General features: G+C 40.8%; 1 protein-coding gene and 3 long non-coding RNA genes across 6 annotated transcripts in view; 3 read left to right on the forward strand and 1 right to left on the reverse strand.

Moving 5' to 3' along the window:
• Positions 1 to 36: 36 nt before the first annotated feature.
• On the reverse strand, positions 37 to 21,002 carry col1a1a (collagen, type I, alpha 1a). 2 transcript variants are annotated; one of them, XM_008415004.3, is made up of 49 exons: positions 20,870 to 21,002; positions 19,049 to 19,240; positions 18,764 to 18,786; positions 18,421 to 18,456; positions 17,210 to 17,302; positions 15,687 to 15,755; positions 15,551 to 15,595; positions 14,926 to 14,979; positions 14,796 to 14,849; positions 14,634 to 14,687; positions 14,455 to 14,508; positions 14,305 to 14,358; positions 12,001 to 12,045; positions 11,853 to 11,906; positions 11,718 to 11,762; positions 11,186 to 11,239; positions 10,919 to 11,017; positions 10,693 to 10,737; positions 10,364 to 10,462; positions 10,096 to 10,149; positions 9,890 to 9,997; positions 9,273 to 9,326; positions 9,076 to 9,174; positions 8,936 to 8,989; positions 8,753 to 8,851; positions 8,571 to 8,624; positions 8,413 to 8,466; positions 8,202 to 8,309; positions 8,083 to 8,127; positions 7,725 to 7,823; positions 7,511 to 7,618; positions 5,507 to 5,668; positions 5,357 to 5,410; positions 5,133 to 5,240; positions 4,992 to 5,045; positions 4,819 to 4,872; positions 4,561 to 4,722; positions 4,230 to 4,337; positions 3,902 to 4,009; positions 3,739 to 3,792; positions 3,171 to 3,278; positions 2,997 to 3,050; positions 2,802 to 2,909; positions 2,653 to 2,706; positions 2,437 to 2,544; positions 1,647 to 1,920; positions 1,355 to 1,545; positions 922 to 1,164; positions 37 to 789 (listed from the first exon to the last, which is right to left on the reverse strand). In XM_008415004.3, the coding sequence occupies exons 1-49, from the start codon at positions 20,937 to 20,939 to the stop codon at positions 643 to 645; spliced, it is 4,326 nt and encodes a 1,441-aa protein (XP_008413226.1). In that variant the 5' UTR covers positions 20,940 to 21,002; the 3' UTR covers positions 37 to 642. The 2 variants fall into 2 exon arrangements, with proteins under 2 accessions (XP_008413226.1, XP_008413225.1); XM_008415003.3 differs by having other exon boundaries at positions 20,858 to 20,991.
• Positions 7,760 to 9,255, forward strand: LOC145552449 (uncharacterized). Its single transcript, XR_014088509.1, has 2 exons — positions 7,760 to 7,850; positions 8,025 to 9,255. It is a non-coding gene; the product is annotated as an uncharacterized LOC145552449 (long non-coding RNA).
• On the forward strand, positions 14,812 to 20,936 carry LOC145552447 (uncharacterized). The gene is made up of 2 exons (XR_014088506.1): positions 14,812 to 14,902; positions 20,762 to 20,936. It is a non-coding gene; the product is annotated as an uncharacterized LOC145552447 (long non-coding RNA).
• A 2,741-nt stretch (positions 21,003 to 23,743) lies between the features above and the next one.
• Positions 23,744 to 24,269, forward strand: part of LOC145552448 (uncharacterized) — a 17,684-nt gene continuing 17,158 nt past the window's right edge. For both annotated transcript variants that reach the window (XR_014088507.1, XR_014088508.1), the window contains exon 1: positions 23,744 to 24,269. This exon is cut by the window's right edge and continues 36 nt beyond it. This is a non-coding gene — a long non-coding RNA (uncharacterized LOC145552448).

Genomic DNA, 24,269 nt, shown 5'->3' on the forward strand with positions numbered 1-24,269 from the left:
AGCACAGGAGGTCAGAACAACAAACACAAAGATGACTGTCAGTTTCACCGTTTATTCATCAACACCTGAAACGTGGTACAAACAATTTAATTCTGTCTGTTGTGATTGTCCTTTCATTCCTCAGAGCGCAGAGGTGTATAAAATACAAGTCAGTTTTGTATTTTTGTAAACTCCAGAGAGGCCTGGTTTGGCTAGAATAAGAGGGGAGGTTTTTTTTGTTTTTGTTTTTTTTACACTTTACAGAGGCATATATTATTTTCTTGTTGCCAGTGAAACTAAATGTCTTCTCTACAGGATCCTTGGTGTTGGTGATGGCAAAAAACAAAGGGAAAAAAAGTAAAAAAACAAAACAAACAAAAATAGTGGTCCCAAACACAGCGATGCAGATGCCACCACACCGCCACTGTCTTGTTTTTGTTCAAGTGCAGTTTTAGGCAAAGTAGACCATTGGAAACAAAGGCCAAGTGGAGATGTGTCGATTCAGGAGTGAAGGGTCAGATTTTTCAGGCAAATGACATTGGAAGAATCTTTTGGTGGGGTTTCTTTTTTGGGGAGAGATGACTGCTAGAAAAAATAAAACACTCACACACACACACACGCACACACACACACAACAACACTTTCAAGTCCAGATTTCTCTTTTTACAAGAAACAGACAGGTCCAACTTCAAGGCCAAACTCTTGGTCTGGAGCACCAACGTCCATAGGAGCAATATCAATGATGGGGAGGCGAGATGTTTTTGTTGTCTTATAGTCAATGACTGTCTTGCCCCATGTTCCGGTGTGTGACTGTAGGAAAGGAGGGATAGATGATAATTACTTTTAAAATATTAAAATGACTCGCTCAACAATCCCCCTGCATGTTTGACCAGCTGCTTTTCTTATTGAAGAACTAGAAATGAAAAGGAAAGTGTTTCTCACCGTGCATCCATCTTCCAGGACACTGTAGGTGAAACGGCTGTTGCCCTCAGCTCTGACCTCAATCTCGTTGGAGCCCTGGAGGAGGAGGGACTTCTTGAGGTTGCCAGCAGCAGCGTCCATGTAGGCAATGCTGTTCTTGCAATGATAGGTGATGTTCTGGGATGCCTCAGTAGACATGAGACGCAAGAAGGTCAGCTGAATGTTGACATCCTCTGTCAGAGAACCCTCGCTGCCGTAGTTGAACTGGGCAGGAAAGAGGAAAAAGAGTTACTAGTCGGATTTCCAAGAGGAAAGATTGAATTTGGTAAGAGAGGATAGAAAAGAGCTGGTAGGAAAAGTGGAACAGAAGACAAAGTTTGATGGAAGGTTAGGGAAAAAATCCAAATAAAAATTCAGGTTGTGAGGGAGGGACTTTTGGGGCATAAGGTTTCACCTGGAAGCCATCATTCATAGCCTCTCCGAACCAGACGTGCTTCTTCTCCTTGATGTTCTTGCTCATGTACCAGTTCTTCTTGGCAACCTCAGGCTGAGTTGGTGTTATGCAGGTCTCTCCGGTGTCCATGTTGCAGTAGACCTTGATGGCATCCTGAGTGCAGCCCTGGTCAGGGTCAATCCAGTACTCACCTGAACAACAGAAAAAAAGGGTCAGTTCCTATTATTTTTGGAGAAGAACTATAGCTAGCATACATACAAACAATTGTATGCTTTTACAAATATGGACTCACCGCTCTTCCAGTCAGGGTGGCACATCTTGAGATCTCTGCAAGTTCTGGCAGGGTTCTTTCTGGTTCCGTCAGGGCTGCGGATCTGCTCAATCTGTTGACTAAGGCTCTTCAGGGTGCTGTCCACCTCCAGGTCGCGGTCACGGAGAACATTAGCATCATCAGCACGGAACATGCGGAAGGGATCAGGGGCCTTCTCCTGGGTAATGAAACCAATGTCGAATCCACCACCGGGGGCACCAGGAGGTCCTGGGGGTCCTGGAGGTCCAGGAGGACCCTAACAAAGAAAGACAATTTGGTTAGTACATTAGTGATAAATTCTGCTCATCCATCCATTATCTAAAGTGATGGGACGGAGTGTCTATCTCCAGTGGTCATCAAGCGAGAGGCGGGCTACACTCCAGGCGGGTCACCAGTCTGTCACAGGCAACACAGAGACCAACAGGACAAACAACCATGCACACGCACACGCACACACACACACACGCGCACACGCACACACACGCACACACACACACGCACACACACGCACACACACACACGCACCCACACACACATTCACACCTAAGGAGAATTTAGAGAGATCAATCAACCTAACAGTCATGTTTTTGGACTGTGGGAGGAAACTGGAGTACCTGGAGAAAACCCAGCATGCACAGGGAGAACATGGAGACTCCATGCAGAAAGAACCCAGGTTGGGAAATGAACCAAGGAACTTCAGTGTTACCAACTGTGCCACTGTGCAGCCCACTGGCAAGTGAAAGGAGGAAAATAAATTGATAGGGGGACTTACAGCAGGTCCCATCTCTCCAGAACGTCCACGAGGTCCAGGAGGTCCAGTAGGTCCAGGAAGACCAGACATACCGTCCTTACCTGGAGCACCAGCAGATCCAGCAGGACCCTGCGAAAAGTACAGAGAATAATTAGGAAAACATAATTCTACAAATAAGTAGAGCAAATATTAAAAGGATAATAGTAATAAACTGCTAATAGTTGAATGATAACTTACTCTGGGTCCAGCAGGTCCAGAAGAACCAGCAGGTCCAGCCTCTCCAGAGGCTCCCTAGGAGTTCATAGAAAACAATGTGACTTAGAGGTTGATTCTGTGATTATAGATTATATATTTTAGCATCGAAAAATCAGTATACATGTACATACAGGAGGCCCAGGAGGTCCCTGTTGGCCAGTAAACCCTCTGTGTCCCTTCATGCCTCTCTCTCCAGCCTCTCCAGTTTCTCCCTTGTCTCCACGACCTCCAGCAGGTCCCTGAAAAGATGGATGGAGATAATTAATTAATTTAACTTTTGCTTGTCCTTACATACTTAATTTCTTATTGGAGCAATTGTTCCTTACAGCAGGGCCACGAGGTCCAGCAGGGCCAGCAGGGCCAGCGGGGCCAGCAGAGCCCTGAAACACAGAGACCTCAGTTTAACTTTGAGGTGAATGTGAAGACATGCCACATCTTCATGCACATGTTAAAATGAAAAAATTGAACCAATTGATAAGCATGGCGCAATTTTCACTCACAGTCTCTCCACGGTCACCAGTCTTTCCAGCGGGTCCAACAGGTCCAGGGGCACCAGGGGGTCCAGGGGCACCAGGGGCTCCAGCAGCGCCACTCTCTCCACGGTCTCCCTACAGCACAAACAGAAAATCAGATAATCTGGTTCTTTCTACCAACCAAGATAAAACAAGTGCTCCTCAGGACAGGAGTTATCAAGCATTCTACAGCAACTAGTTCCTCTACTAGAAAGTTGTTCCATTACTTCTGACCCAAAGTCTGAAAATGGGGTTTCAATTCTGTCTAATTTTGATTCTTTTTACAGTCAAGCAATCTGGTAGGCAGATTGGTCAGAAAAAGGTTCAAAGTCAATGACGCAGTGCAATCAGGTGGGATTTCTCTGGTTTTTATCTAACTAGCATTATATGACAAACTGACTGTATCTCAACCTGCTGTAATTAGGATTAATTTAGGATTTATATAGCTGAATCTGAATTAACCAAATTGACAGGAGTTGAATAACTTGTATAACTGGATATGAACTCAATGACTGTTGTGTACAGCGCAATCATTCAACACATATCATAAACCTACCTTGGGTCCAGGGGCTCCATCGCGTCCAGATGGTCCTTCATTACCAGGGTTTCCCTATGATGCAAACAAAGCAACTCAAATATCAGCAGAACACTAAACTTAAGCATGTGCTAGACCATAAAAAGGCCAAGAACACTCCAGTGACCGGGGGCCTTCATCCCACCTCACGTCCAGGTTCTCCAGGGGCACCAGCAAGACCAGGGGGTCCCATGGGTCCAGGAGGCCCACGCTCACCACCAGGGCCAGCAGGTCCAGGCTTTCCAATTTCTCCCTGTTGAAGACACAATATGTAGACACGTTACCTTTTGTCAACGTATAGATTTTTTACGTCACTAAACAACTCACGTGTAGTTATTAAGGTGTATTTAACTGCCTTTTGGAAGTTGAATAAAAACAGATGCTTAGATTTATTGTTTTAGTTTTGTAAGATAAGGTAAATGGTTTGATTGTCTATGATGGAGGGATGTTGGAATCAAGATCAATCTACTTACTGCAGGCCCAGGGGGACCAGGGAAACCTCTCTCTCCTCTCTGTCCAGGCAGACCAACGATACCACGTGCTCCAGCAATACCTTGGGGTCCTGGCAGACCAGGAGCTCCCTGAAGGTCAAGCAAAAAGAAAAATAGAGGTAAAGGCGGGTAGGCGAGGTAAATGATCAACATCAAGAGTGAACAAATTATTTATGCAGCTAAACATGGCCCATGTTAAGCTGCATAAATAATGCAAATAGTGGAGATTTGATGTTGTTACATTGAGTTATTCATTTTCACCTGAAGGTGATCTTGGTTGTTTTGAAAGCCTGTTACAGAGAAGCTTACTTACAGCAGCACCATCTGCACCAGGGCTTCCCTTCTCTCCAGGAGTTCCTGGGGGTCCAGCAGCACCAATCTCACCAGGGCGACCAGCAGGTCCAGTCTCACCACGGTTTCCTTTGGGTCCCTCCTTGCCAGATGGTCCAGGAGGCCCGGGGGGTCCAGAGTTTCCCTACATATTGGGGATAGGGGTCAATTGTAATGGCTCTGGAAGACCTGGACTTTTCATTATCAGAAACACAAAGTGAAAAAAAAAGTTTAAACCTACAGCAGGACCTGGAGGGCCAACTCTGCCAGCAGCTCCAGGGAAGCCTGTAGCACCCTAAGAAGAAGGACCACCAAACCAGAAGACTGCATCAAACCAGTGCACTTGAACAAGTCAACTAAACTAATGCAAGGCTAAAAAGTAATTTACAGAAGAAGACAAGAGTAATGACTTACAGGAGGTCCAGCTGCTCCACGGGCTCCCTTAGGGCCAGTGTTTCCAACAGGACCCTAAGAAAACACAACACAACCTCAATCAAAATGCAAGAGTCTTTGGAAGATAAATAATACCAACCACAAATGAATGCTTCTTCAAACCTGAGGTCCGGGAGCACCAGTTGGTCCGGCAGGGCCCGGAGGTCCAGCATCTCCCTTAGCACCATTATCTCCAGGCTCTCCCTTAGCACCAGGCTGTCCATCAGCACCCTGAGATTGAACGGTGGTGATTTGAAAAATAAAAAAGTTTTTAGAATAGTTTAGTGCAAATTTACAAAGTGGAAAAAAAAGAAGAAAACTAAATCAGCCAGTGCAAAAACACTTACAGGAGGTCCTGCAAATCCAGCAGGTCCAGGTGGTCCAGCTTCACCGCGCTCACCCTGTTACAGACGAAGAATTATCAGTCAAGGTTGTGAAAATCCAGTGATTAGTCAGTAGTGGGACAAGATTTTGGGAGACAAGAAGATTTTACTAACAGGGGCTCCGCGGGCTCCAGCAGGGCCGACAAGTCCAGGGGCACCATTCTCTCCCTTGTCACCAGGAGAACCAGCCGGTCCAGGAAGTCCAATTGGTCCAGTCAAGCCACGGGGCCCATCTTTACCAGGTGCACCATCAGCACCCTTAGCTCCTTGGTCACCCTGGATTATTGGATGAAAAGGGTTTATCGGGTATATCAATGCTAAATGTGTAAATGAGTTTGCTGCAAACCACATCACAACAATTTCTATAATAGTGCATTAACCCCAATCAAACTATCATGACCTCCAGCAGATGAAGAGCATAACTTTTGAGATTAATGGCTCAGTTAATGAATCATATCTATTAGGCAGAAAGTGAACCTTGTGTCCTCAAAATTGATGCGCTAGAAGCAGGAAAAATGAACAAATGTGAAGATTTGTTTGAGTGTGACAAGAACTACAGCAGTGTGAGAAAGTATTTGTCCCTTTCTGACTTTGTTTCTTTCTTTAGATGTCTGTCAAACTTTACTGTTTCAAAGCATTAAACAAATTTAAAAAACAGCCAAAGATGACACAAGCAAACACAACATTGCCCTGTGTGAACAAGTGATTGCCCCCTAAACCTAATAACTGGTTGGGCAACCCTCAGCAGCAACAACTGATAGAAAGCTTTTATGATAACTTGACATGAGTCTTTTCCAGCTATGGAGGAATTTTGGCCGACTCTTCTTTGCACAATTGTTCTAAATCTGCTGCAATGGGGGGTTTGAGTACGAATGACTAACATCATACCACAGCATGGGAGACAAGTAAGTTTAAGGTCAGGACTTTGATTATGAGACTCCAAAGTCTTTATCTGTTTTTTTCAGCCTTTGAGAGTGTTTTGGATCATTGTCCTGCTGCAGAACCCAAGTTGACATTCAAACATTCTCCTTCAGGATGTTTTGGTAGACAACAGTCTGTGATAAATGGAGGCTGCTTCCAGGTCCTGAGGCATCAACACAGTCCCAGATCATCACACTACCTCTACCAAGTTTTACTGTTGATATGAGGTTCTTTTTCTGAATTACGGTGTTATTTTACACCAGATGTATTGGGACACACTCTTTCCAAAGAGTTGAATTTTTGTCTAATCAGACCACAGAATGATTTCTCAAAAGTCTCAGGATTATCAAGATGTTCTGGTAGTGTGTGGATAACAGGTCTGTCTGGAGCACCAAAGCTTTATAAATGTCTTTGTAACCCATTCCAGACTTATAGATCTGAAATATTGTCTTTCTCATTTGTTTCTGAATGTCCTTGGATGTCTGCATGATGTCTAGCTTTTGAAGATCTTCTGGTGTTCTTCAATCAGGTCCTATTTAAGTGACATCTGGATTAAGAGCAGGCGTGGCAGTAACCAGTCCAGGGTGTGGTTAGAGAAAGTGAACTCAGGTATGATAAACAGCATTATGTGCTGACAGAGGGGCAAATACTCTTTTACACAAGTCCATACCGGTTTGGATGTTGTTCTCCTATACTGATAAATCTCCTTTAAAAAAGAATAAACATGCATTTTGTTTACTTGCGTTATCTTTGACTAATATTTGAAATGGTTAGATATTATGAAACATTGAAGTGAGTAAACCATTCAAAAAAGTAGAAATCAGGAAGGGGCAAACACTGTTTCACACCACTGTATTTTGGGGATCCTGGGTTTCAGTGGTCAGCATCTGTCAACATGGTCTAAGGAAGGAATTTCAGTGAACCAGTGAAGGATGTCTGATGCACTTTGGAAACAAAAGCTGACCTATGTGGTCCAAGCAACGTTTGAGCTACTGTACCTTCAACTACTGAAGAGAACTTATTACTGGTTTTCAAAGAAATATTTCTCAACACAAACTGCACTGGAAGTTGTGACATATCGGACTACACAGTCAGGACCAGTCTGGTGCCTATGCTGCCTGGTGGACATGTATATGCATGATGAAATGTGATTGCAAATATTGGGAGTTATGGAGAAATACTGTTGTGATCACTCACTCTGTCTCCTCTCAGTCCTGGAAGGCCAGCAGCTCCGCGCTCACCAGGCATTCCCTGCAGTCCCGGAGGACCAGCAGCTCCAGGAGCACCAGGGGCTCCAGGTTCTCCCTTAAGAGGAATGTAGTAAACAACAATGAAGCAACAATGCCTGATATTTTCTTGAACTTGATTTTATTTAAACTTTCAAATTTATTAAGTGATTGCAAATCTATACCTTAGCACCATCATTACCAGGAGAACCGGGGGATCCACGGGTGCCAGCGGGGCCAATGGGGCCGGGGGCACCACGCTCACCGGGGAATCCTCTGTCGCCCTGAGGAGAAAAGTGGTAGAAAGTTAGGTAAGTGTCCAAATTAAATATTGTGGCTCTTCTTGTAGAATTATTCTTTTTGTAGAATAATAACGTATTCTAACTATTGCTACCTTGCGAAAGTAATCTTTTAATAAAACAGTTTTATTTAGAAACTAGTGTAAATCTCTAAAGATGCTCTAACCCCCCCACCCACCAATACAGGATTCTCCTAGGAGTGTATCACCGGTTAAAGAAACAACATTGAGTAAAAGCTGCTTACTCTGGATCCAGCAGGACCTGCAGCTCCTGGCTCACCAGGCAGACCCTAAACAAAAAAGATAGCGATGAGGAGGAAGCACTTTCACTTAGGAAAATGTATTAAAACTAATGCATGTGCACCTGCTCTCCGGGCTTGCCACTCTCACCAACCGCTCCCTGAGGTCCAGGAAGACCCTGGAATCCAGGGGAACCAGAAGGTCCTGCCTCTCCTCTCTCACCAGCAGGACCCTGGGGATGCAGAGAAATACATTGTTGTAATTTTTTTATATTTATTTTATTCATGAAGAATTGGATGTTGGTGCAAAAGGTTGTGCAGAAGTGTGTTACTTACGGCAGGGCCTGGAGGACCTTGAGCACCAACTTCACCATCCTTTCCAGCAGCTCCCTGAAGACAAAGATGACAGATTTTCAAACGGACAGACACAGCCTCTCTGACTGGCCAGAAAGTGTTGTTAAAAATAAAAAATGAGCAAGATATAGGCCTCTTACAGCAGCGCCAGTGGGTCCCATGACTCCTCTCTCACCGGGCTTTCCAGCCTCACCCTAATCACACACAAAAAATAAAAGAAACAACACAGAGAACATAAATTAGTGGAGCAGTCCTCAGAAGTTCAAAATCCATATCAACGAGCGTAACAACAATACGTTTTTTCTTTTTAGACCATACTCACAGCAGCTCCCTTTGGTCCAGGAAATCCCATAACTCCAGGCTGACCTCTTGCTCCAACAGGGCCAGGGGGTCCGGGACGTCCATCTTGTCCAGGGGCTCCCTGTGGAGATGAAATAACTTTACTTTATGGACAAGTTGTAGGTGGTGGTTTGATAAGAATTAACAGTGCAGGACATAAACCTACAGAAGCTCCTATTTTGCCATCAGGTCCAGGGCTGCCAGGGCTGCCGGTCATACCCTACAAAGCAAATGTTGGAAATCAGATGAGATGACAATATGGTGAAAAACTGGTACAGTCATACTTGTACAGAGACTTATCTGTACCTTGGCTCCAGGGAGACCAGGCTCACCAGTACGACCAGGCTCACCGGTGGAACCTTTAGGTCCAACAAGACCAGGAGCACCACGCTCGCCTGGGGCACCCTAGAAGAAAGAATAAAGCAGAGAAAATGTGTTATTGCTACCTGGAATTATTTCAGATATAAAACAGTTTCTTGTTGAGTTCTTCATTGTTTACTTACTTTGGGTCCAGCAGGGCCATCGGAACCAGGGAAACCACGACCACCAGGGCCGCCCTACAGGGAGAATTTAAAACACAAACTTAGTCTGTTATGATTTCATTGTAGACGTGATTAGACAACAGTAAAAAAAACTTGTGTGATTGCTTAGGCTTTATGTTCACCTCTGGTGGAAGCAAAGATGGTAAATGGCCTGTATGTGTAGAGCATTCTATCTCCTCTAGAGGAGCCCAAAGCATTTCACACTACAGTCAGTCGTTCACCCATTCACATGCTCATGGTAGTGAGCTGCTGGATAGTAGCCACAGCTGCTCTACGGCAGTCTGACAGAGACATCAACACCACTGGGCCGTCTGACCAGCACCATCAAGCAAGTCAGGTGAAGTGACTTTGTAGCTGAGACAGCTAGAGAGGAGATTCAAACCGGCAACCCACAGGTTACAGGACGAACTCCTACCTCCTAAATCACCATCGCCTTAAAGAGGCAAATTTTTTCTAAAACAGAAAATTGTGCTTTGTTGGTCCATAGGGTTTTGGTCACCCTATTCTCCTCTTTGACATATTCCAAACTCATCTTAAAATTGTTGTTAAAATAACAAATATTTAGAAGAAATGCATACACGCTCTCCAGGGGCTCCACGGGCACCTGCAGCACCAGGTTCTCCTCTGGATCCTCTTTTGCCCTCCTCACCAGGAGGTCCTGGGGGTCCCTGAACACCTGTAGCACCCTGTGATAAACAAAAAACACAAATTAATTGGAATCAGAGGATAAGTACATGGAGTACAAGCCAAAAATGTTACTCTGTGGATATCTGGGTGAACTTACAGCCTCTCCCTTTGCACCAGGCTCTCCCTTGAATCCTGGGGCACCAACATCACCCTGAAAGACACATTCAAATTGGAAGGACTTTTAGAAAGAAACAACAAATCAGAGTGTTCATTAGGAGAAGTATTTCCTTGATTGTTGTTTTCTTGTGTTTACATTTCAAACACAAACAGAAATTAATGTCAACACGAAGTAACAATATAATTATTTATTTTAGTAGGCACATAAATATATTTAATTTGTTATGTTTATTTACAGCTGTACTTACAGTATTACCCTTGGGTCCAGGGGCACCAGCTGCACCCTGTGGTCCTGGAGGTCCACGTGGTCCAGGGAAACCAGGAGCTCCAGCAACACCAGGGGCACCCTGCAGGGGGCAGCACACAGCCACAAAACACAGTCACATCTGGAAGTTCATGTCATGTCTGGTTTTTTTTCAGCTTGACTGAAACTGTTGGTAAAACAGTAGAGCTACGGGAGCTTTTTAGGTCCCCTTGATAAATGCAAAAAATAATAATTATATATATATATATATATATATATATATATATATATGAGAGAGAGAGAGAGAGTTTTTGTTTTTCGAAATACACTTACAGGGCCTCCTTTAGCACCAGGGGCTCCATCAGTTCCAGGGTTTCCCTGAGGAAGAAAAAGAACAAATCCTTTAAAACTATAGTTATAATAAGACAAATTACATTAAAAGTAACTTTTTTGTAAGTTTGTTTTAAACAAACACCAGAAGTTTTATTTTGCCTGAATTAATTTGTACTGTTTAAAACATTTTGATGATTCATTTTTAAACCTAAAGCTTCAAACTTACAGAAGGTCCAGCTGGGCCAGCGGGTCCGGGGTTACCAGGTTCTCCACGAGCTCCAGCAGGGCCCTCGGGTCCACGTGCTCCCTGTGCTCCAACATCACCCTGGGAGACAGAAAACCAAAACAAAGACTTAGTTGGACTTGAAAGCTTTGGTTGAAATCTAAAACATTAACATAAATATGCTTAATTAGGTAGACTCCCAAATGAAACACTAAACTGTTATTAGGAGTGTGAAACTGTGATTTTTCTTTCTTCCTTTTTTTTTTTTACCTTGGGTCCGGGGCCACCTGGGAATCCTGGAGGTCCAGCAGGGCCAGTGGGACCCTGAAAGCAAATAAATGGAAATTCAGACAAAAATAAACTCTTACTTTCAGTTTTCTGTAACCATAGATCACAAAATAAAGCTCCTCTAATTTGGTAGATTTACTCAACACAGTAAGATACAAGCATTAAAGGTCCAGTGTGCAGAATGTAATGCCATCTTGTGGTCAGAAATGCATATTGCAATTAGTCCAGTGCCCCTCCTCCAATTAACTTCAAATTATAGCAAATCATTTGAAGGGACAAACGTGCTTGAAAAATAAGTTTGTCCCTTGTGGATTCATGTTGAAGCATACACAATATAATGCAGAAATCAGCATAGAATGCCTGCATTGTATTGTGTTTGCAAATACAGAATATGTAGCTGTAATGTTAATGTAAATAGTACATTTTCACTAGTGTGGTTCAATATTATTTTCAGAACGTAGTCGTTAAAAAAAAAAAGTACTTCAACTCAACTATCAGAGAATCAAAGACATACCGGAGGTCCAGCAGCACCAGCAGCACCATCGTTACCACGGGCTCCCTGCAGGAGTCAGACAAATAGACAGACATAAATGGTTTGTGTATAACTCAACAAATTATAGCTTAGAATGCACACTATGCATGGACTTACAGCAGCTCCAGATGGACCAGCGCGACCCCTCTCACCAGGCAGACCACGAGGCCCCTAAAGGAATACAATTCAACGTGCATTTAATTGCAGTCAGTCAAAGGTTAAGGTGAAGTCCAGGTAGAATTGGCATAAAGTTTTTTTCACTTGCCATAGCACCAGGAGTTCCATTCTCACCAGGGGCTCCAGCCTCTCCCTAACATGAGGAAAGAGACAGACAGGGGAGAATGTGAAAGGACATCAACAGAACAATCAATCTTAATGCTAAAACAATATGGCAAATAATGTAACTATCACAAGTGAGTGTGCAAGTTAAGCAGAGTGCTAAAGCTAATGGCTGCCTGTTGGATTCTTTAATCTCTTCTTCTGATTTAAACAGTTAGTTTAAATCAGTTTAAACCCTAACCCCTTAGTCACCTTGAGCCAAATTTCAGTTTGTCTTTCTTGGCACATATGTTGAATAACATCTTTAAAGATGGTGCCTGAAAGTTGTGATTCTGCAAACATTAAATTTTCAGATAAAGAAGGTCCACAGTATGACCATGTATTGTCAACTTAGCTAAGAACCAAAGTTTACAGAATGTAAAGATTATTTTACATCCTTATAAAAACATGACTGTCGACCTATTCAGGGTTTACCCCGCCTTTCACCCGTTGACTTCTGAAGATGGGCACCAGCACCCCTCACAACTCCACCAGGGGTAAGTATAACATAGTGGATGGATGGACATAAAAATGCAAAAACTAGAAAGGTAAATTATTAGGCCCAATAATATAATATTATAGAAATAACATATTATTACAATAATAAAAGTGTGAGCCCAATGTGACTGCAGCGAGATGTCCTCCCAACATCTCGCTGCAAGTTTAATTTTCAACATTTTCATTTGCTGGTAGCAAAAGACAAAGACTGACCAAATTGTTATGCAAAAAAGATGTTTGAAAAGTCATATGTTTGTAGGGTCATTTCTACTTTTTTTAAACTCAGATATAACAATCATATTGTAGCACCAATAAGGTGATTTCCAAAGAACTTTTCGTGAACATGAAAATACACCAAGTGACCAAATGAAGGACGGTGCAAAACAGGATGCAACAGGCAAAACGTGTCCAACCATTGGTCCAGGCACAGGCATAGCAGGGGATTTCTCATCAAAATCACACATTTGTAGTTTTCATTGTTTGTGTTTTTTAGTTAGTGTTACTTCATGTAAAATGATCCTACGCTATGTTGTTTTGTCAACAACAGAAAAGTCATATCGAGATTCTTCCTGTGCTCTGAGAGGCACAGCGTGAAGCACCGCTCTGATGCAGCGGTGCAAAGCAGGAGGAGAGGAGCATCACAGGGTGCCAAATGTTTACACAATATCTGCGGTAGGGGCACTAAATTCTGGATATTTAATTCCTGTCAAATTCTATTTCTTTTATGCCTAAAGGATCTGATATATTGGCATTAAAGGGGCAGTATTACATATTTTACAGCCACATAGTGGCATCGTATAGCACAATCAAGTAACTATGATACCTCCAGTTGTTATAAAATGCTACCAAATATCGTTCAAAAGAAATTTGACCTTGTATTTTAATGCCTTGTTACTGAGTCTCCTTCTCTTGAAAAATTCCTGCTCTTTCTGAAACTCCGCCTTCAGGAAGTCATCACAACATGGCTCCTCTGTTAACCCTTTCACAATGTTTTTATCAGCATTGCACTGAGAAGTAGCTCATATAATGACAGATGTGAAGCTTCACAAGGTGTTTGCTAATTGCTGCTGGCTAGTCTAAAGGAGCTGAGTGGGGAAGTCGCTGGGGAGGCAGAAGCTCCAAGGAAGAGCAGCACCTCGAAAACAGAAGGAGCTGTCACTCCATTTGCACCAGCTGAATGGTGCAAATCACCATTCAGCTGGTGATTTGCACAGCTGAATGGTTGCCACGGGAGATTAAAAGATTTCTCAAACATGCATGAAAGAATAAAGCAACACTTTGGGTATATCTTTGATGAGGGAATAACATAAAAACATGATGTAAAGCCCAAAAAGTATATTTTACATAATACTGCCTCTTTAACATTGGTTTTGGTCTCAGTTTTGGTATCAGTCTCATAAGTAAAACTTGGCTGATATTAACATCCAGGATTTATGTCTATCTTATTGTTTGTGTTTTGGAGGGGTTGGCCATGTATTTGTTTGGGCATGAGACAGTGATAGTACTGCCTCACATCGTGGTCAGTTATTTTCCTTGTATCAAAGGGAAATATGTTGATAAACATTGTCACAATTATGACAGCAACATTAATGTCACGTATGATAACTCGCCAAAATGTTTCTATCTCCAGTAATCACTCTAGTGTGTTTCCCACTTATGCTACCCATGCATTGCTACAATTCATGTTAACATTTATTGAAATGAAACTTTGGACATCAAGTGAAAAAATGATACAGTGGAAACATTTAGTCACCTTGGGTCCAGCAGGGCCAGTGTCTCCTTTGGCACCATCCAGACCGCTGAATCCCTGAAGGCCAAGAGAGAAACATAAAGATGAAGTTCCTCTTCATGAGATCTTCTCAGCTTTGGATGATTGGGATGATACAAAATGGCTTTAGCTCACTCTGTGACCCTTAATTCCAGGAAGTCCGGGGGTTCCTGGAAAACCACGAGCACCCTGGGGGAAAAAAGTAAAGAAGAAGAGAGACAGTTCAAGTTAAACTCTGCTGTTTAACTTAAACTGTCCCTGTCCACTGTTTTATTTACACATTTACTCAAAAACATGTTTGATCAGTGAAGTACCTGTGGACCAGAAGGTCCCCGCTCACCAGCACGACCAGGTTTGCCAGCCTCACCCTGATGACATACAAAATTAAGATATAATTACAAATCCACTTTATTCACTGCGCTTTGATTCAAAGTGATGTTTCCTCAGGATCTGAAAAATACAAGCTGACCACTTACATCCTCTCCGTTCTTTCCTGGAGGTCCTGCAGGTCCGCGTGGCCCCATGGGACCCTGATTAAAAGACAAAGAGAGTTATGCGGGCTGTGGATGAGTTAGGTGAAAAGGTGTGTGTATTTTCAACACTCACAGGGGCTCCAGCCTCTCCAGGCTCACCAGGATGGCCATTGGGTCCTGGGGGTCCCTGTAGAAGGAGACAGAACCTTAAACATCATCACAAATGAATTGACAATTTTTTTCTTTGATTCTGAATTCTACAAGTTATTAAAAAAATACACTTCTTGTGTAACAAAATAATCCTGAATAACTTCAGTTGCTCTGACACCATAGCCGGTCATGTGTTCTTGTTATTGGTTTCTTGAATTGCTGTCAGAAAGTGATCCATAAGCTTAAAATGACAGAATATTCGGCTTCAAACTGACCATAATTCTGGTGAAGTTAAAACATTACATCTGACAACCCAAATAATTCAAGGGTTAAACTGAATCAATTATTATTATAGAATCCTTTAAGTGAAATACCTAACAAGTATAATCGGGAAACGGTCAACTGAGTATTATAGTATGCTTAAGAACATATATTAAAATTCAAAAATTTCCAGGCTAACCCTAACCCCAGTTTAACATTAAGATTAAACTGAGACTACATGTGTTTTATGGGACAAGTTGTTAAATTTAGAAACAGCTCAATGCAGTCAGGCAATCGGTGTTAACATTATGATCATGTCACTGGAAGGAAGGAAATGATCCACTTACACTTGGACCTGGAGATCCAGTAGGTCCACGGGGTCCCATTGGGCCCTGTTAGTCAAACATGGGCAGAAGTCAGAAACTGCACCATCTTAAATTACAGGAAAATAATAAGACATGTACAAGGGTGAACATGCCCTACCATTGGTCCAGGCACAGGCATAGCAGGGGATTTCTCATCATAACCACCAGACATCTGAGGGGAGAAGTTCTGAAACACAAAAAGAATACAGACATGTCCTTCAAGAGACATTTATCAAGCAATCACATATTACATACATTGAGCAAGGGTTATGTTTAACAGGAACTTTCATAGAGCATTAAAACAACACCAACACCTGCCCTTAATGTAACCCTTTGGTGAGATTCACTTCCTGATATGCAAGCTTTAGTTTAAAAAAATAATGATTTTTTTTGTGCTGTTATTTCATAACAGCCAAATGTAAAAAATAATATAAACCTGGGCAACAGGTTAGCCCAGACTTAGTCATCATTGGGTGTCCATCTGTTAACTTTACTTTTCAAACAAGTCATTAGCCATTAGCTTAGCTCAGTATGATTTTTATATTAAAAGAATGTTGGAGGTTAATAAAAATGAATATGGTAGATGGTATCAGATGCTAAGCATGTCAAAAATTAGCAGACAGAAATCAAGTGGAAAATTATTTTTAAGTTTAAGTAAAAATAATTTTCCATATATATTTCGATATACATAAAAAATTGTTTTGCAAAACCCATCAACTGTGTGAAGCAAATGCAAAGTTAAAAATTGGCTCCAAACAAGTAATGTGTACCAATAGATTTTCTAAGGGAATTAGCATGTTGCAGAAATGTTATATTAGCTGTAGGACATTATCTCAGAATTTTCCATGAAATTCAAAGGTTTGTTCACTTGAAATGGCCATTGAGGATCAAATTTTAATTTAAAGTCAGAATGTGAAACTGATGTAGCAATTCACAGATTGCTGTTTATTTGCATTATCTTCTTTGTGTTTCCATGCTTTTTTTTATGCCTTCGTAAAACATTCAGAGCGAACTTTTTACTGTAGTGTGTAAAAGTTTTAAATAAGTAATTATTAATAGTAAACTACTACTACTACTACTACTACTACTACTACTACTACTACTACTACTACTACTACTACTACTACTACTAATAATAATAATAATAATAATAATAATAATAATAATAATAATGGTTGTAAAAATAGCATTCAAGTATCTTCTCATCCTTTCCTGGCCAGCTACCTTCTCACAGGTGCATCATCCAACCTTTTGACCCAAGATCAACAATAATGAGATTTGAGTCTGCAAATCTTATTAGTTTAATTTTATGTGCAAGCTGATTTTATGATAGACCACAAAACTGAAAATATGCCCAACTTTTACCAAGAAAATTATATTTTCTGCAATTTTAGGCTTGGTTAAATGTTTCTCACAAGAATACCAGACATTTTGAAAACATGGCATCAAGCTCAATTGTATGTAAAGATGATGTAATTGTTGCTGTGGTAAAAACAAATTAGGAATTTATATTCTCTGATATCAGCAGGTTCACTCAAACATTTAATGTGGGCTTGTTCCTCCAACCCTGATTGGCTCTTTACAACCTGAACCCAAACCTAGCCAAATACAGAAATTTACACGAAAAAAATAACAACTTACTCCACCAAGGCCAGGGGGTCCAGGAGGGCCGGGAGGTCCTGGCAGACCAGGCTGACCGTCCAGGCCATCTCTACCAGGAGGACCAGGAGGACCCTAAAAAAGTTAGAGAAATGTCAAACATCGGGGCATGTGTGTCACCTAAACGCCATAATTACAAATACAAGTACAGTTACCTGAAGATTCCATATTGGAAATACTGTTTAGTATTGGATATTAGATTGTACTGTGTAATCTCTTGTCCTTTATAATCACAGAGAACCTCCTAAAATCGGACTTCTCAACACTAATGACCGTAGAACCAGGCACAAAAAGATAAGCTGTGGTCAATGTGACATCAGCATACAGGAAGTGGATACGCTGACTCTGTATGAGAATTCTAAATTTCCACTTAAGTGTGTTGCATATAATCTATTAATGATCCACATCAAAGAGTAATGTATGACAACTTCAGCAAAATATTTAAAGATGTTTTAGATTACACATTATGCTAATTCAGATTAAGCTTCTTTCAGACCCAGCATGACTAGCTGCTTAGCCAGCATAAAGCCAGTCAGGTTGTTAGCTGCATCAAATTGAATAAAATAGACTAATACAATTTGCCTTATGGTTTTAAAAGTCATAATGTTTTATTATGATGCATGACATAAGTTTTGATGAAGTAACAATTGGAAACAAAAAGCAACTTCTTATTCTTAGCATTCTTTAAAAAAATAAGATAAAACTAAAAATTAGGCTTTTTTTTGGCAAAAACAAAAACACCTCATGTACTGATACTTTTGTTAACCCAACTAGTAATGTTTTCATCATGCAGGTAATTTGTTTTCTATCATGTGGTAGAAAACAAATTACCTGCATGTACAATCAGGTACATGCAGGTAAGAATGTGGTAAGAATGTACTCAGCTTTTTAGTTCATGTTTTAGCAGGCATGTCATAAATGTAATGATATTTTACCACTTCTTACATCACAAAAAGAAGCTACAAACACCAAGTGACTAATACTCTTGCTAAATGCTCCCACATTTTTAAAACTTACTTCCTCATCTACTTAAGATACTAAAATGCAAAACATGTAAAAAGTTCTGCTGCTTTGTTGCGTTTAACTCCAGCAAAAACTCACAGGACTCTGGCCACAGTGCCAGAACTTATTCACACTAATAAAATTTAGCTAAACTGGAAGCACATCCACAGAAGAATAAAATGTGAATATACCCGCTCTCCCTTGGGTCCACGGTCTCCCTTGGGTCCCTATACGGAAAATCATCAAAAATAGTCTCAATGTAAAGATAAAGGTATTGATATAATCACATTAACAATCATGTATTGGTTGCTATTGTACTACACATCATTGATCTGTACAAATAATATGAATAGAATGATATGAATATTAATGTTCCTATTATTATTAGTACACCTACTAATCATCTGACTTCAGTCCAGTTTACTTTGGTTCAATAAAATCAGTTCACAACAGAATGATTTTCAAAGCACCTAATAGACTAAACAAATAACTAAAATGCCAACAAGTTCTGAATGTAAAGACATTTTTATTTACCTCAACCTGAGCAGACTGGTAACCTGAAAAGGAGAAACACACAATTTCAAACATATAGAAAAAGAAATTAAAAAATTAAAAAATAAATGATGGATGTGATGCAGAAAATACAAAGATGTAAAGTTAAGCGGGGCGTTAAAGGTACACCATTTTTTTACTTTCATGTTTTGTGCTTTGTTTGTTTTTAATGTATTTTCATATTTATGACTTCTGGAATGATATGATACGAAAATAATAGAATCAAAGTTATGAAAAAGTAACTCAGAGGATATTAAAGCGAAATACCGTCATCAGGGCAGATGGCGCAGCACTCGCCCTGGGGGACTATGGGGTTGAGGCAGTCAGTTGGCTCTTCGCATAGAACCTCATCGCACAACACAGTTCCGCTGTCACACACACAGATTTGACATGGCTCTGGTTTCCACACGTCCCGGTCTGCAAACACCTGACCTTCAAGGGTGCAGCTGGCACCTGTGCCTGAGGGGGCAACAGAGAGAGAGAGGGATGTCAAATAGACATGCGTATGTGGGAGCAACCAAACAGAAAATTTAAAGTAAAAAATATGATTGTGAATGAATATAAAATTACATTAAAATACAAAATGTAAATTAAGTACTCTGGAGATTAATTTTCATGTCTAGATTCCATTAGAATATGCCTGAATTTTCATATAATGGGGCATCTGAGCTGTCAATGCCTTAAATTCTAGTTTTCTCTATCATTTTATGTAAATATTTCTAAAATTTGCAAAATATATATTGTTATTTTGTATAAATTCAATGCTTAGCAGCGGTCCTAACAACGTTCTGTGTGGAACTGAAACAGACCGGGGTTGGGGTGACTCAGAGGACACAGTCTGCCTGCAGATGTAGAGCAAAAATTAAAAACCTTCAATAGAATTTAAATTGTTATCTCCACTGAAAAGCAAGTTAGCGTCCTATCTTAGTGATGGGACTCTGACTTCATAGCACAATGTTAACCCTGAATGCACTTTCTGAGTGAATATAAATATTGTGCCGTGCCAAAGTTCTGAGCTCAGAGGGAGAAAAGCAGCAGTGCTGTAGACTTCTGGTTTGGCAGCAGCTGCTGGAAACTCTGCACATGTGTTTGCAATTAAAGGAAAGCAGACAAAAAGGAGTGGAAAGAAAGTGAAGAAAACGAGGAGGTGGGTGTGAGAGGGGGGTGGACGTGGCAGCCAGATGTTACTGCAGTCACAGAGAGGAGCCTCTGGATGGCGCTGTGAGATCGCTCTTAGTGTCAAAGAACATCTGCCTCAAAAAGACTGCTGAATCCTGTCCAGTTAAAAGGAACATCTGGAAAAACTGAATATCAACTCCATAGCTGCAGTCCCCAGAGTTGATTTGGTTTTCTTTGTCTTGTCAGAAGATTCAGTTTCTTACAGTCCTCCATGATGCCTTTTCAGGATCAAAACAGCTGTAGATTTTTGCAGATGGAAGATGTTTATATCTAGTCAGGCAAGACTAGACCTGTTTCCCACCTCCTGGTTTTCCTTTGGGAATATTCTTATTATGTGGGCTGCAGTTCACCTGTCTGACTTAAAAGCTGGCCTCAGGCTGTGACTAACACTGCTACATCAGTCAGGCCTCAGACAGATTTCACATCTCTGATGCATCTAATGGAGACTGAGCAGCAAATTTAAAGCTGGTCAAAGGAGAGAAATTAAAAAACATTATTTGTGTCTTACAAATATTCAATTTTGAAGGCCCTGTACATGTCATCTGTGCAATGGGGTTTCTTCTTTAAAAAGCAGGGCCTGGAGAAAAGTCTGCAAAAAACTTGCAGCAACTTGCTCTGCATGCATGCTGGGAAAATGGAGGGGAAGAGAGTGCTACACTAGAACAAAGAGAAGGAGAGAGGGAGGCCTTCCTGGGATGCCCAATGGATTACGTACACCCTGTTCTGTCTGTCTCAGAAGACAACAAACTTTCAATGATCTAATGTCTAAATCATTTCGTTTTCTCCTCTTCTCTTCCTAAGATCTCAGCAGCCGTCCAGTCATGAAGACAAAATCCATCCTTTTTTTAAAAAAGGGAGAAAAGCGTTGAGAACCTCCGACAAACTGATGAAACTTACGGTCGTCCTCACCCTGCGCCCTGGCCAGGAGCACCGTGGCGCCGAGCAGCAGCACCAGCCGAAAATCCACAAAGCTGAACATGTCTAGATGCCACCAGACATGTAGACTCTTTGAGGCAAGAGAGGAAAAAAAAGTTGGGGATGTTTTCTCTTTCTGCTACACTCCACTCATACAGGGGTGTTTGGGGTAGGATCCGTGCGTCTGTCCAAAGTCCTCCTGACCCCAGCAGAAAACTCCCTACTGCCTGCACTCATTTTCCAGCAGAGCTTTTATATGGGAGCCCAAAGAACTGGGAGGTACTGGGTCTGGACCGACTAAGGGGGGGACGCACCCTCATTACCCTGCTGCTGCTCACGTTTAGGGAAGACAAGAAAAGACACCTCCTTCAAAGGAAAAAAAAAGACAGAGGGAAAAAACAGCAGGTCCCTCCTTCCATAATTGCAGAGCATGTCTGGGTCTGAGGAAAGGGGGGGCTCTGAGAAAGGGAGAAACTTGAGCCATATCAGCGCTGGAGGGTTGGAGGAGGATTTTCATCTTCAGCAACCGACATTTTATCCAGAGTTCTGTTTGGTTGTGGTCTACTTCTTGATTCCTTCAGATTTCTCACTTTTTTTTTCAGATTGGATTGCCTTGAAGATCCAGAGGTCAAGCCCCTATATGAAAGTGGTTTCCCCTTTGAATGTTTTCCCTCCTTTGAAAATGTAGGAGCTCAGCCTACATTTCAGTTTCTAATCCTTTAAAAATATATCAGGGGAACTTCATTACCTGCATTCACTGTTTATGAAAACCCTCAGGTTCCACCTCTCCACTTATTCATGAAAAAAAGATTTATATGCAGCCTACAAACATATTCTTGCAGTACGTATTTGATGTTCAATGGAAGCATTTCTACCTTATGTTTTGGAGAGTCTTAAAAAATATCCTGCTCTGTTGAGCAACTGGATTTTCAGATTGTAAGCTTTGAGTCAACTTATTTCAGGAACTTGATTTACAGCATGCAGACTACTTTGAAATTACCTGCTGAAATGACAGAGCCTTCAGAGCATTCCATCCATCCATCCATCCATCCATCCATCCATCCATCCATCCATCCATCCATCCATCCATCCATCCATCCATCCATCCATCCATCCATCCATCCATCCATCCATCCATCCATCCATCCATCCATCCATCCATCCATCCATCCATCCATCCATCCATCCAAACTGGATCCCCTGAGCACCTTGGCTGCAAGGAACAGTTGAAATACATTAAAGTTTGGCTATATTTAGGGTTATTTAAAACATTAAAAGTTTTAGCGTAATATATCACATATTTTTTTTACATGCAAAAATCCAGAGCCAGAACTTTGTATTGTGTTTCTAGTATGCTTGTAAATTTAAAACACAAGCAACAGCAAAGGACAAGAAACCTGTTTCTCTTGGACCACTGGAGGTCTTCAACAAACAGGCTGATGGAACTTTGAAAAATATTGTTGTGTGCAACTTTTCGGTATATACAACAGCACCGATAAGTTGCACAGATGCTAAACATGCACTGATATGCATGTTTATCATCTCAGTGCTAAACATGTTGCAGCAGCACAGACATCCTCACTGCTAATCTCAGCGTCCATAGTCCACATTTTTAAGGAAGAATTTTTTCAAATAAGTTCAAATGATCAGTAGTTCCTGAAACACTGGACACCTGAATGGATACCATAGCACTTTATACCAGTTGGATAGTTTAAGAACCTAAATAGTAGATTAAAAACAGTAAATATAATTATTTTTGAGCTCATATCAATAATTTACCGACAAAAAGGACATTTGAATTGAAAATGTTGCTTATTTTATTGATGTATGGTTTTTGATTAAAATGCTGTTTAATCGTGATTAATTATTAACAGACCCTGCAATTGTTTGAGTCCCTTTACTAGGAAAAATCCAACACTGATGGTCTCCGCAAATGGAGTGATGGTTTCAAGGATTGCAAACTGCATTTTAAAGAATCTCTGTTCAGTGTGGAGTTATATATTTTTTGTGTGTTCAACCTTCGAATTGGATGTGCATTTGTGATTAGCTAAAAGCCAAGAAGTGGTACTCTAGTTTAGTGGTCTTGTGGTCTTAGATGGTTTTGATGCATATAACAACCCAAGTAAAAAAAAAAACATATACTTTAGTATATGTATATATGTATAGAGGGTGATGTTTATTGTTTTGCTCACATTGCTTCAAACTTGTTCTTGTCTTCAGGTTTGAAGAAGTGGTTTCAGTCTCTATTCCTCAAGGATCAGACTACTGCAATATTTAGATGTCTCTCTGCTTTAGCACACCTGGCTCAAAAATTAGTTCATTAGCTCTATGGAGCTGGACTGCATGTTAGTTAGGAACTTTAGAAACTTATTTCAAATGCGTAAGACAAGGAACATATCTGAAAGCTGCACAACACCGGCCATAGGGGAATGTAGTTTGAGATCACTGCTTTAAATGTTTGGGGGTTTAAACTAAGTTTGTCAGATAGTCATAGATGCAGTCTTTCTTAGTCTATGCCATTAAAATACCTAACAACTCAAAAACCGCTCACTGCCCTTTTCCAAAATAAGTCACGAACATCAATATTGAACATTACACTTAAAGCACTTCACTTTATATTTGCATGTCTCGTGAATAGCGTAGATAAAAGTGGGCTACATGATACACCACTCTTCACATTTGCTACTAAAATCTCTCCTGAATCATCAAATATAATCATTCATATGACAGTTGTCATAAAGTGTCATTCGGTAAATAATGACACCTTTAATGCAAAGTAGCTATAAAAGTTGTATTTAAAGTCCATTAAAAATGCCAACTTTGCATTAAATCATCATAATTTACAAAATCATGCAAAGTTGGCATTTTTAATGGACTTTTAATACAACTTTTATAGCTACTTTGCATTAAAGGTGTCATTATTTACCGAATGACACTTCATGACACCAGTCACAGACATTCATAAAGACTTTTTTATGTTCATGACAGATGTTATGTCAGTCTTATGCACACCCCTTCAAATAAAGTGCATGTAATAAACATGTTGGTTTCAGAAATAGTCATTTTATCAATTTCATTGTGATTTTTATGATTATTATTATAACAATCATTCAACTTAATGTTATAACTGTATGAAATCTTTCTGTGTTGTGACTTAATATAGTTTTCTTCATAAACTTAACTAGGTTTAATTAAGCTCAATATACCAAAGAGACTTTGATATTATGAGGCTGCTGTTATAACTTGTTCATCATTGTTTTTTATCTTAAACATATTTTTGCAGTCTAAGCAAATGAAGTCTTCCTCTTTCAGAGGAAGCCAGAGAAGTCCTTAGGTGTTAGGAAACCTGAAGACTTTCTGTCTCAGAAGAAGCTCTGACTCCACCAGATCACCA

Source organism: Poecilia reticulata, chromosome 8, assembly GCF_904066995.2.
Source record: "Poecilia reticulata chromosome 8, P_reticulata-male-v2, whole genome shotgun sequence".
In the NCBI taxonomy this organism is placed as follows: domain Eukaryota; kingdom Metazoa; phylum Chordata; class Actinopteri; order Cyprinodontiformes; family Poeciliidae; genus Poecilia; species Poecilia reticulata.

Excerpts from the sequence above, each read along its gene's own strand:
- col1a1a (XM_008415003.3), bottom strand. The coding sequence starts at position 20,939 with ATGTTCAGCTTTGTGGATTTTCGGCTGGTGCTGCTGCTCGGCGCCACG. Across the intron at positions 18,787-19,048 it reads CGCCATCTGCCCTGATGACG|GTTACCAGTCTGCTCAGGTT; the intron begins GTATTTCGCTTT and ends TCTCCTTTTCAG. Across the intron at positions 790-921 it reads TCCTGGAAGATGGATGCACG|TCACACACCGGAACATGGGG; the intron begins GTGAGAAACACT and ends CCTTTCCTACAG.